Source organism: Oncorhynchus nerka, linkage group LG11 (genome assembly GCF_034236695.1).
Source record: "Oncorhynchus nerka isolate Pitt River linkage group LG11, Oner_Uvic_2.0, whole genome shotgun sequence".
Classification (NCBI taxonomy): domain Eukaryota; kingdom Metazoa; phylum Chordata; class Actinopteri; order Salmoniformes; family Salmonidae; genus Oncorhynchus; species Oncorhynchus nerka.
This window is the reverse complement of record NC_088406.1, coordinates 38661374-38674419: the sequence shown is the minus strand read 5'-3', so window position 1 is coordinate 38674419 and position 13046 is coordinate 38661374. Positions and strand designations below refer to the sequence as shown.

At 45.5% G+C, this 13046-nt stretch overlaps 2 protein-coding genes across 4 annotated transcripts in view; one reads left to right on the top strand and one right to left on the bottom strand.

Moving 5' to 3' along the window:
• LOC115136834 (complement C4-B-like) overlaps positions 1 to 2183 on the top strand; it is a 32173-nt gene extending 29990 nt beyond the window's left edge. The window contains exon 40 of the mRNA XM_029672662.2: positions 1661 to 2183. Coding sequence (XP_029528522.2) covers positions 1661 to 1802 — 142 coding nt within the window. The 3' untranslated portion in view covers positions 1803 to 2183. The remainder of the gene's footprint in view (positions 1 to 1660) is intronic.
• The window catches only part of LOC115136835 (tripartite motif-containing protein 3-like), a 72120-nt gene continuing 61121 nt past the window's right edge, over positions 2048 to 13046 (bottom strand). For all 3 annotated transcript variants that reach the window (XM_065024498.1, XM_065024499.1, XM_065024500.1), the window contains 4 exons: positions 11519 to 11578; positions 11209 to 11279; positions 4354 to 4494; positions 2048 to 4215 (listed from right to left, as the gene is read on the bottom strand). In XM_065024498.1, the coding sequence (XP_064880570.1) occupies positions 4063 to 4215; positions 4354 to 4494; positions 11209 to 11279; positions 11519 to 11578 (425 nt within the window). In that variant the 3' untranslated portion in view covers positions 2048 to 4062. The remainder of the gene's footprint in view (positions 4216 to 4353; positions 4495 to 11208; positions 11280 to 11518; positions 11579 to 13046) is intronic.

Genomic DNA, 13046 nt, shown 5'->3' with positions numbered 1-13046 from the left:
CCTCAGGCCCCTATAACTAAATGTTGCCCACCTCAGGCCCCTATAACTAAATGTTGCCTACCTCAGGCCCCTATAACTAAATGTTGCCCACCTCAGGCCCCTATAACTAAATGTTGCCCGCCTCAGGCCCCTATAACTAAATGTTGCCTGCCTCAGGCCCCTATAACTAAATGTTGCCTACCTCAGGCCCCTATAACTAAATGTTGCCTACCTCAGGCCCCTATAATTAAATGTTGCCCACCTCATGCCCCTATAATTAAATGTTGCCCACCTCAGGCCCCTATAACTAAATGTTGTCCCACCTCAGGCCCCTATAACTAAATGTTGTCCTACCCAGGCCCCTATAACTAAATGTTGACCTACCCAGGCCCCTATAACTAAATGTTGACCTACCCAGGCTCCTATAACTAAATGTTGTCCTACCCATGCCCGTATAACTAAATGTTATCCTACCCATGCCCCTATAACTAAATGTTGTCCTACCTCAGGCCCCTATAACTAAATGTTGCCTACCTCAGGCCCCTATAACTAAATGTTGTCCACCCCAGGCCCGTATAACTAAATGTTGTCCACCCCAGGCCCGTATAACTAAATGTTGTCCACCCCAGGCCCGTATAACTAAATGTTGTCCACCCCAGGCCCCTATAACTAAATGTTGTCCACCCCAGGCCCGTATAACTAAATGTTGTCCACCCCAGGCCCGTATAACTAAATGTTGTCCACCCCAGGCCCGTATAACTAAATGTTGTCCACCCCAGGCCCGTATAACTAAATGTTGTCCATCCCAGGCCCCTATAACTAAATGTTGTCCATCCCAGGCCCCTATAACCAAATATTGTCCTACCCATGCCCCTATAACTAAATGTTGTCCTACCCATGCCCCTATAACTAAATGTTGTCCACCCCAGGCCCCTATAACTAAATGTTGTCCACCCCAGGCCCCTATAACTAAATGTTGCCCACCTCAGGCCCCTATAACTAAATGTTGCCCACCTCAGGCCCCTATAACTAAATGTTGCCTACCTCAGGCCCCTATAACTAAATGTTGCCCACCTCAGGCCCCTATAACTAAATGTTGCCCACCTCAGGCCCCTATAACTAAATGTTGCCTACCTCAGGCCCCTATAACTAAATGTTGCCTACCTCAGGCCCCTATAACTAAATGTTGCCTACCTCAGGCCCCTATAATTAAATGTTGCCCACCTCATGCCCCTATAATTAAATGTTGCCCACCTCAGGCCCCTATAACTAAATGTTGTCCCACCTCAGGCCCCTATAACTAAATGTTGTCCTACCCAGGCCCCTATAACTAAATGTTGACCTACCCAGGCCCCTATAACTAAATGTTGACCTACCCAGGCCCCTATAACTAAATGTTGTCCTACCCATGCCCGTATAACTAAATGTTATCCTACCCATGCCCCTATAACTAAATGTTGTCCTACCTCAGGCCCCTATAACTAAATATTGTCCACCTCAGGCCCCTATAACTAAATGTTGTCCACCTCAGGCCCCTATAACTAAAAGTTGCCCACCTCAGGCCCGTATAACTAAGTGTTGTCCACCTTAGGCCCGTATAACTAAATTTTGCTCTACCCAGGCCCCTATAATTAAATGTTATCCACCTCAGGCCTGTATAACTAAATGCTGTCTTCCGTAGGCCTGTCTATGTCCTGGATAATAAGATGTGGTTGGAGGAGATTCCAGAGGAGAGGAAGTGTAAAGCTACTAAGAACCGTAAAGCCTGCAACATGCTCAAGGACTTCATGGTATATTACGAGCTCAACCAGTGTTCAATCTAAACCACGGCTTCCCTTCAGTGAACGTCCAGATAGAAATAAATGATATAGAACAGACATGTTTTTCTGCCATTGAGAATAGGGAAATATGTTGGCTCTATGCAATACATTTCTATCTGAAACGTTTCAGAAAGTTGTGCCTCCTGAATGTCACCTGACCTAGGATAACTGTCCTGGGAATCAAGAGACTGTGATTCAGAGAAGGATATATTTTTTTGTATAGAGGAAAGCAGAAAGCACACTCAGTATCTCCATAAACCATGTGCTTTTATTACCCGTGCATATTCACAGAGAAAGAAGATTGAGAGACATCTTGTTGAAACAAAGTTGGACTGTGATGTGTCGAATACTCCTTAATAAAATAGCCTGTGATTGGCTACAATCTGTCTGGCTGCTGTTTGGCTTCATGACGTCAGAGGTTATAGGGACTCTGTTGTGTTGTTACAGTGATGAAAACAAGGGGGTGTTCCACTGTAGCTCAGGACAATAGTTCTAAGTTGGTAAGGAACTTTTATAACCCGGTAATGAAATGCTATAACCTGGTAATGAACTGTGATAAGGCAATGAAACATAGCTCTAGTCCTTTAACACACACTGAAGCTGTGAAACATTCGCACTGTGGTTTCAGCTTCTGAAGACCAACTATATAAACGGTAATTCTGTTGACTGTGTTTATTTAAGATTGAAAACCACAAGTTAGTCAAATCTAATGTAGTTTTGCATGTTCAATAACACTAAGTAATATAATCATGTATACTGGTTTTATATATGTACTCCAACTTTTGTCATATTTCAAAACCGACTATTTTTTGGCAAATCCAATCTTACAAATTCTAAATATGCACTGTTTGTTCAACTCTGAAAAGTCCCCTCAAGTGGTTAGTTTTTTTTCCTGTATATTGAGACAAATGACAAAGGCGTGAATTTAAAAAAAATACAAATAAAACAAATTAGAAAAATAATTTGTAAATGCTGAGCTAGTGTATAAAATAAATGAGCAATTCCATTTTTCATTTTTGTACTTGTAATAATTGTGCTGCTCACATGCCATAATCATGACATCTCTTCTCCGGCTGAACTGTTTTAAAAAGCACACTTTAGGACAGCTGCCATACTTAGTTAGAAATGCTGGAATGCTAGACTGCTGTTCTCGGAATAACCAAAAGATATGTTTTAAAATCAATGCACAGATAAAGCTGCATAATGATCCATTACACAGTTATGCATACACAGTACATACAGCAAATCAATGCACAGATGGTGTTGACCTTTTATATGTGAGATGGCTTTAGAATAGTCAGTTTGTTCTTAGATAACAGAGAAATAAATAGTTTCAAAAGCTTTTGCGTTGGTTGGTTTCACTGTAAGCACATCGCTCATTGCACTTATCATGGAGAAGAAACAACTGATGAGTTCATGGACTCCACTGTTATGTCATCCTGTCTGAGCTGAAAAGGTAAAGATACAACTTCATGCATTGGGACCAGCTCCTTCACAACATGGCTCTATTATACGTCAATCTATCACTGATCTGAACGTCGTGTAGGTCTCATATCAGTTACAGTATATACACACTTCATACCTCCTCATAGTTTTACATCAATGACCGAACAAAGAGGTAAATAGACTCTACACACATAGGATGCATGCCAAATGGCACCCTATTCCCTACATAGTGCACTACATAAGGAATAGGGTGCCATTTGGGACAAAGTAAACTCCATAACACACCACATGGAGTAAACGGGGGTTATATTGTTACTTCATGATGTTGGGGGGGTTCAGAGAACACTAACTGGATGATGTGGAAATCAAAAGGGACAGCTATGGGAAAGCTCATTGCACCTGTATATTATGTATAGTACATTGGTTTGTGTCGTTGCTCAGTGATAGCACATGTGCTCTGACCTGGGGGCAAAAATACATACATTAGATCAAATGCTTTCCAATACTTCAAGCGCTGCACTTGATTTTGCTTGCCTGAAACAGTCCCAAAAGTGCAAACTCAAATAAATAGATAAATCAAGCACATCTCAAATACTTTCAAGTATTTGACCTATTTTTGGGACCCAGGTCAGGCAGTGGTTGGTTTGTCTGTCTGGCCCGGATCTGGGGTACATCCCAAATGGCAACTTATTCCTTACATAGTGCACTACTTTTGTGGTTTATTGTAATAAGTAGTGCACTATGAAGGGAATAGGGGGCCATTTGGGACGTACCCTGGTAGTGGTAGGCCTGCAACAGACCGTCCCTAAAGCAATGGCTACTGCAAGTAGCGGTAAACCTTGAAGCAGTGGTTGCCAGAATCAGCCACAGCCACGTGTCCATCAGAGGTGAGAGACAGGCCCTGTGGACCATAGAGAGGGTCTGCTGTGGTGTTGATGTAGGACAGGAACGACCCGGAACTATCAAACACCTGCAGGACAATACAAAAACAAGGTCAGGGTCAGCTGTACTCATAAGTTACATTACTTTTGATCTAACGCAAAAGGGCAAACAAAATATAATGACAGGCTGCTTGTTGATCTTGTCATCAAGATCATCAATAACTGACCTGTATTCTGCTGTTCCCCCAGTCAGCAACGATGATGTTCCCGTTGGCGTCCACGGCAACGCCCGTTGGGGCGTTGAACTGTCCGTTCCCCTCGCCATGGGAACCAAACTTAAACAGGAACTCCCCGTCTGCACTGTACACCTATTAGGGAAGGGATTCAAACTGTTCAGAAGTAGTGTGTCCGAACCTCAACCCTAGCATCATGTCCACAGCCAGGCTCAACTCTAACCTCAACCCTAGCTCATGTCCACAGCCAGGCTCAACTCTAACCTCAACCCTAGCTCATGTCCACAGCCAGGCTCAACTCTAACCTCAACCCTAGCTCATGTCCACAGCCAGGCTCAACTCTAACCTCAACCCTAGATTCATGTCCACAGCCAGGTTCAACTCTAACCTCAACCCTACCATCATGTCCACAGCCAGGCTCAACTCTAACCTCAAACCTAGCATCATGTCCACAGCCAGGCTCAACTCTAACCTCAACCCTAGCTCATGTCCACAGCCAGGCTCAACTCTAACCTCAACCCTAGCTCACGTCCACAGCCAGGCTCATCTCTAACCTCAATCCTAGATTCATGTCCACAGCCAGGTTCAACTCTAACCTCAACCCTAGCATCATGTCCACAGCCAGGCTCAACTCTAACCTCAACCCTAGCATCATGTCCACAGCCAGGCTCAACTCTAACCTCAACCCTAGCTTCATGTCCACAGCCAGGTTCAACTCTAACCTCAACCCTAGCTCATGTCCACAGCCAGGTTCAACCATAACTCTAACCTCAACCCTAGCATCATGTCCACAGCCAGGTTCAACTCTAACCTCAACCCTAGCTCATGTCCACAGCCAGGTTCAACCCTAAATCTAACCTCAACCCTAGCATCATGTCCACAGCCAGGTTCAACCCTAACTCTAACCTCAACCCTAGCTCATGTCCACAGCCAGGTTCAACCCTAACTCTAACCTCAACCCTAGCATCATGTCCACAGCCAGGCTCAACTCTAACCTCAACCCTAGCTCATGTCCACAGCCAGGCTCAACTCTAACCTCAAGCCTAGATTCATGTCCACAGCCAGGTTCAACTCTAACCTCAACCCTAGCATCATGTCCACAGCCAGGCTCAACTCTAACCTCAACCCTAGCATCATGTCCACAGCCAGGCTCAACTCTAACCTCAACCCTAGCTTCATGTCCACAGCCAGGTTCAACTCTAACCTCAACCCTAGCATCATGTCCACAGCCAGGCTCAACTCTAACCTCAACCCTAGCTCATGTCCACAGCCAGGTTAAACCCTAACTCTAACCTCACCCCTAGTATCATGTCCACAGCCAGGTTCAACTCTAACCTCAACCCTAGCTCATGTCCACAGCCAGGTTCAACCCTAAATCTAACCTCAACCCTAGCATCATGTCCACAGCCAGGTTCAACCCTAACTCTAACCTCAACCCTAGCTCATGTCCACAGCCAGGTTCAACCCTAACTCTAACCTCAACCCTAGCATCATGTCCACAGCCAGGTTCAACCCTAACTCTAACCTCAACCCTAGCATCATGTCCACAGCCAGGTTCAACTCTAACCTCAACCCTAGCTCATGTCCACAGCCAGGTTCAACCCTAACACGACTACCGCCCCGTAGCACTCACTTCCGTCATCATGAAGTGCTTTGAGAGACTAGTCAAGGACCATATCACCTCCACCCTACCTGACACCCTAGACCCACTCCAATTTGCTTACCGCCCAAATAGGTCCACAGACGATGCAATCTCAACCACACTGCACACTGCCCTAACCCACCTGGACAAGAGGAATACCTATGTGAGAATGCTGTTCATCGACTACAGCTCGGCATTCAACACCATAGTACCCTCCAAGCTCGTCATCAAGCTCGAGACCCTGGGTCTCGACCCCGCCCTGTGCAACTGGGTTCTGGACTTCCTGACGGGCCGCCCCCAGGTGGTGAGGGTAGGCAACAACATCTCCTCCCCGCTGATCCTCAACACGGGGCCCCACAAGGGTGCGTTCTGAGCCCTCTCCTGTACTCCCTGTTCACCCACGACTGCGTGGCCATGCACGCTCCAACTCAATCATCAAGTTTGCGGACGACACAACAGTGGTAGGCTTGATTACCAACAACGACGAGACGGCCTACAGGGAGGAGGTGAGGGCCCTCGGAGTGTGGTGTCAGGAAAATAACCTCACACTCAACGTCAACAAAACTAAGGAGATGATTGTGGACTTCAGGAAACAGCAGAGGGAACACCCCTATCCACATCGATGGATCAGTAGTGGAGAGGGTAGCAAGTTTTAAGTTCCTCGGCATACACATCACAGACAAACTGAATTGGTCCACTCACACTGACAGCGTCGTGAAGAAGGCGCAGCAGCGCCTCTTCAACCTCAGGAGGCTGAAGAAATTCGGCTTGTCACCAAAAGCACTCACAAACTTCTACAGATGCACAATCGAGAGCATCCTGGCGGGCTGTATCACCGCCTGGTACGGCAACTGCTCCGCCCTCAACCGTAAGGCTCTCCAGAGGGTAGTGAGGTCTGCACAACGCATCACCGGGGCAAACTACCTGCCCTCCAGGACACCTACACCACCCGATGTTACAGGAAGGCCATAAAGATCATCAAGGACATCAACCACCCGAACCACTGCCTGTTCACCCCGCTATCATCCAGAAGGCGAGGTCAGTACAGGTGCATCAAAGCTGGGACCGAGAGACTGAAAAACAGCTTCTATCTCACGGCCATCAGACTGTTAAACAGCCACCACTAACATTGAGTGGCTGCTGCCAACACACTGTCATTGACACTGACCCAACTCCAGCCACTTTAATAATGGGAATTGATGGGAAATGATGTAAATATATCACTAGCCATTTTAAACAATGCTACCTTATATAATGTTACTTACCCTACATTATTCATCTCATATGCATATGTATATACTGTACTCTAGATCATCGACTGCATTCTTATGTCACTAGCCACTTTAACTATGCCACTTTGTTTACTTTGTCTACATACTCATCTCATATGTATATACTGTACTCGATACCATCTACTGTATGCTGCTCTGTACCATCACTCATTCATATATCCTTATGTACATATTCTTTATCCCCTTACACTGTGTATAAGACAGTAGTTTTGGAATTGTTAGTTAGATTACTTGTTGGTTATCACTGCATTGTCGGAACTAGAAGCACAAGCATTTCGCTACACTCGCATTAACATCTGCTAACCATGTGTATGTGACAAATAAAATTTGATTTGATTTGATTTTAACTCTAACCTCAACCCTAGCTCATGTCCACAGCCAGGTTCAACCCTAACTCTAACCTCAACCCTAGCATCATGTCCACAGCCAGGTTCAACTCTAACCTCAACCCTAGCATCATGTCCACAGCCAGGTTCAACTCTAACCTCAACCCTAGCATCATGTCCACAGCCAGGTTCAACTCCAACCTCCAGCCTAGCATCATGTCCACAGCCAGGTTAAACTCTAACCTCAACCCTAGCATCATGTCCACAGCCAGGTTCAACTCTAACCTCAACCCTAGCTCATGTCCACAGCCAGGTTCAACCCTAACTCTAACCTCAACCCTAGCATCATGTCCACAGCTAGGTTCAACTCTAACCTCAACCCTAGCTCATGTCCACAGCCAGGTTCAACTCTAACCTCAACCCTAGCTCATGTCCACAGCCAGGTTCAACTCTAACCTCAACCCTAGCTCATGTCCACAGCCAGGCTCAACTCTAACTCTAACATCAACCCTAGCTCATGTCCACAGCCAGGTTCAACCCTAACTCTAACCTCAACCCTAGCATCATGTCCACAGCCAGGTTCAACTCTAACCTCAACCCTAGCATCATGTCCACAGCCAGGTTCAACTCTAACCTCAACCCTAGCATCATGTCCACAGCCAGGTTAAACTCTAACCTCAACCCTAGCATCATGTCCACAGCCAGGTTCAACTCTAACCTCAACCCTAGCTCATGTCCACAGCCAGGTTCAACCCTAACTCTAACCTCAACCCTAGCATCATGTCCACAGCTAGGTTCAACTCTAACCTCAACCCTAGCTCATGTCCACAGCCAGGTTCAACTCTAACCTCAACCCTAGCTCATGTCCACAGCCAGGTTCAACTCTAACCTCAACCCTAGCTCATGTCCACAGCCAGGCTCAACTCTAACCTCAACCCTAGCTCATGTCCACAGCCAGGCTCAACTCTAACCTCAACCCTAGCTCATGTCCACAGCCAGGCTCAACTCTAACCTCAACCCTAGCTCATGTCCACAGCCAGGCTCAACTCTAACCTCAACCCTAGATTCATGTCCACAGCCAGGTTCAACTCTAACCTCAACCCTAGCATCATGTCCACAGCCAGGCTCAACTCTAACCTCAAGCCTAGCATCATGTCCACAGCCAGGCTCAACTCTAACCTCAACCCTAGCTTCATGTCCACAGCCAGGTTCAACTCTAACCTCAACCCTAGCATCATGTCCACAGCCAGGCTCAACTCTAACCTCAACCCTAGCTCATGTCCACAGCCAGGTTCAACCCTAACTCTAACCTCAACCCTAGCATCATGTCCACAGCCAGGTTCAACTCTAACCTCAACCCTAGCTCATGTCCACAGCCAGGTTCAACCCTAAATCTAACCTCAACCCTAGCATCATGTCCACAGCCAGGTTCAACCCTAACTCTAACCTCAACCCTAGCTCATGTCCACAGCCAGGTTCAACACTAACTCTAACCTCAACCCTAGCATCATGTCCACAGCCAGGTTCAAACCTAACTCTAACCTCAACCCTAGCATCATGTCCACAGCCAGGTTCAACTCTAACCTCAACCCTAGCTCATGTCCACAGCCAGGTTCAACCCTAACTCTAACCTCAAACCTAGCTCATGTCCACAGCCAGGTTCAACCCTAACTCTAACCTCAACCCTAGCATCATGTCCACAGCCAGGTTCAACTCTAACCTCAACCCTAGCATCATGTCCACAGCCAGGTTCAACTCTAACCTCAACCCTAGCATCATGTCCACAGCCAGGTTCAACTCTAACCTCAACCCTAGCATCATGTCCACAGCCAGGTTCAACCCTAACTCTAACCTCAACCCTAGCATCATGTCCACAGCTAGGTTCAACTCTAACCTCAACCCTAGCTCATGTCCACAGCCAGGTTCAACTCTAACCTCAACCCTAGCTCATGTCCACAGCCAGGTTCAACTCTAACCTCAACCCTAGCTCATGTCCACAGCCAGGTTCAACTCTAACCTCAACCCTAGCTCATGTCCACAGCCAGGTTCAACTCTAACCTCAACCCTAGCTCATGTCCACAGCCAGGTTCAACTCTAACCTCAACCCTAGCTCATGTCCACAGCCAGGTTCAACTCTAACCTCAACCCTAGCTCATGTCCACAGCCAGGTTCAACTCTAACCTCAACCCTAGCTCATGTCCAAATCCATGTTCAACCCTAACTCTAACCTCAATCCTAGCTCATGTCCAAATCCATGTTCAACCCTAACTCTAACCTCAACTCTAGCTCATGTCCAAATCCATGTTCAACCCTAACTCTAACCTCAACTCTAGCTTCATGTCCACATCCCTAGCTTCATGTCCACATCCCTAGCTTCATGTCCACATCCACTAACCCTAGCTTCATGTCCACATCGCTAGCGCCATGTCCACATCCACTAACCCTAGCTTCATGTCCACATCCACTAACCCTAGCTTCATGTCCACATTCCTAGCGTCATGTCCACATCCACTAACCCTAGCTTCATGTCCACATCCCTAGCGTCATGTCCACATCCACTAACCCTAGCTTCATGTCCACATCCCTAGCGTCATGTCCACATCCCTAGCGGCATGTCCACATCCACTAACCCTAGCTTCATGTCCACATCCACTAACCCTAGCTTCATGTCCACATCCACTAACCCTAGCTTCATGTCCACATCCCTAGCTTCATGTCCACATCCCTAGCGCCATGTCCACATCCACTAACCCTAGCTTCATGTCCACATCCCTAGCGTCATGTCCACATCCCTAGCGGCATGTCCACATCCACTAACCCTAGCTTCATGTCCACATCCACTAACCCTAGCTTCATGTCCACATCCACTAACCCTAGCTTCATGTCCACATCCCTAGCTTCATGTCCACATCCCTAGCGTCATGTCCACATCCACTAACCCTAGCTTCATGTCCACATCCCTAGCGTCATGTCCACATCCACTAACCCTAGCTTCATGTCCACATCCACTAACCCTAGCTTCATGTCCACATTCCTAGCGTCATGTCCACATCCACTAACCCTAGCTTCATGTCCACATCCCTAGCGTCATGTCCACATCCACTAACCCTAGCTTCATGTCCACATCCCTAGCGCCATGTCCACATCCCTAGCGGCATGTCCACATCCACTAACCCTAGCTTCATGTCCACATCCACTAACCCTAGCTTCATGTCCACATCCACTAACCCTAGCTTCATGTCCACATCCCTAGCTTCATGTCCACATCCCTAGCGTCATGTCCACATCCACTAACCCTAGCCTAAACCTAAACAGTTCAGAGGTAGTCTACTACGCACATCCAACATTGACTATAACAGAGTTTGGGGATTTCTACTCCTTTCATTTGAAATGATTCAAACTGACATCAGATAGCCAACAGTGGGAGTGGGACATTTTCCTGTGGCACAGTGACGTACAGTAACTACAGGATGGGAGTGACACAAAGCTGCCACAACAGAACACTGAAGGCCTAAAGTCAAAGCATTTTAAACCAACCTGATACGACTACAGTAACACACACACAGAAAGAGAGAATAGTGAGATGTACCTTCACCGAATGATTGTGGAAGTCTGTTACCACAATCTCATTTTTGTTGTTGATCGCCACAAAGTGGGGACCTCGGGTAGGGAAGGGGAGGGAGGAAGAGATAGGGAGAGGGAAGAGAGGAGGCGGAGAGAGATGAGTCATCAACATAACAGTGCAGTAGAGGAAGTTCCAGACTATTTTAGGACATTGTACACAACAGGACTGTGGAAACACTAGCCACAAAGGGAAACACCAAGCAATGTACAACGTAAGACATGGCAATGGGCAGTTGTATCATGAAGAGACTGCTATAGAATACATCAATACTTACTGAACGCAGGGCCAGATTTACTCAGCTTTGGTTCCAGTGAAATGTTTGTACCACTTTTTTCTAAAAAATAAACAATAAAAAGGTCAGAGATGAGATTGAAACGAGTGACAGGTTTCTCCATGTAGCTAGTAGAGCCATATCATTGGAAGATTATAGAAATGGAAGAGAATCACATTGACCAAAGAGTGAAAACAAGGAGAATACAAGATTGTCCCCCAAGTACCTGCAAACTGTCTGAGGTGCAAATCAAAGAGACAGCTATGGGAAAGCTCAGTGCATATAATGTATAATACATTGGTTTGTGTCGTTGCTCAGTGCATATAATGTATAATACATTGGTTTGTGTCGTTGCTCAGTGCATATAATGTATAATACATTGGTTTGTGTCGTTGCTCAGTGCATATAATGTATAGTACATTGGTTTGTGTCGTTGCTCAGTGCATATAATGTATAGTACATTGGTTTGTGTCGTTGCTCAGTGCATATAATGTATAATACATTGGTTTGTGTCGTTGCTCAGTGCATATAATGTATAGTACATTGGTTTGTGTCGTTGCTCAGTGCATATATTATGTATAGTACATTGGTTTGTGTCGTTGCTCAGTGCATATAATGTATAATACATTGGTTTGTGTCGTTGCTCAGTGCATATAATGTATACTACATTGGTTTGTGTCGTTGCTCAGTGCATATAATGTATATTACATTGGTTTGTGTCGTTGCTCAGTGCATATATTATGTATAGTACATTGGTTTGTGTCGTTGCTCAGTGCATATAATGTATAGTACATTGGTTTGTGTCGTTGCTCAGTGCATATAATGTATAATACATTGGTTTGTGTCGTTGCTCAGTGCATATAATGTATAGTACATTGGTTTGTGTCGTTGCTCAGTGCATATATTATGTATAGTACATTGGTTTGTGTCGTTGCTCAGTGCATATAATGTATAGTACATTGGTTTGTGTCGTTGCTCAGTGCATATAATGTATAATACATTGGTTTGTGTCGTTGCTCAGTGCATATAATGTATACTACATTGGTTTGTGTCGTTGCTCAGTGCATATAATGTATAGTACATTGGTTTGTGTCGTTGCTCAGTGCATATAATGTATAGTACATTGGTTTGTGTCGTTGCTCAGTGCATATATTATGTATAGTACATTGGTTTGTGTCGTTGCTCAGTGCATATAATGTATAATACATTGGTTTGTGTCGTTGCTCAGTGCATATAATGTATAGTACATTGGTTTGTGTCGTTGCTCAGTGCATATAATGTATAATACATTGGTTTGTGTCGTTGCTCAGTGCATATAATGTATAGTACATTGGTTTGTGTCGTTGCTCAGTGCATATATTATGTATAGTACATTGGTTTGTGTCGTTGCTCAGTGCATATAATGTATAATACATTGGTTTGTGTCGTTGCTCAGTGCATATAATGTATAGTACATTGGTTTGTGTCGTTGCTCAGTGCATATAATGTATAATACATTGGTTTGTGTCGTTGCTCAGTGCATATAATGTAT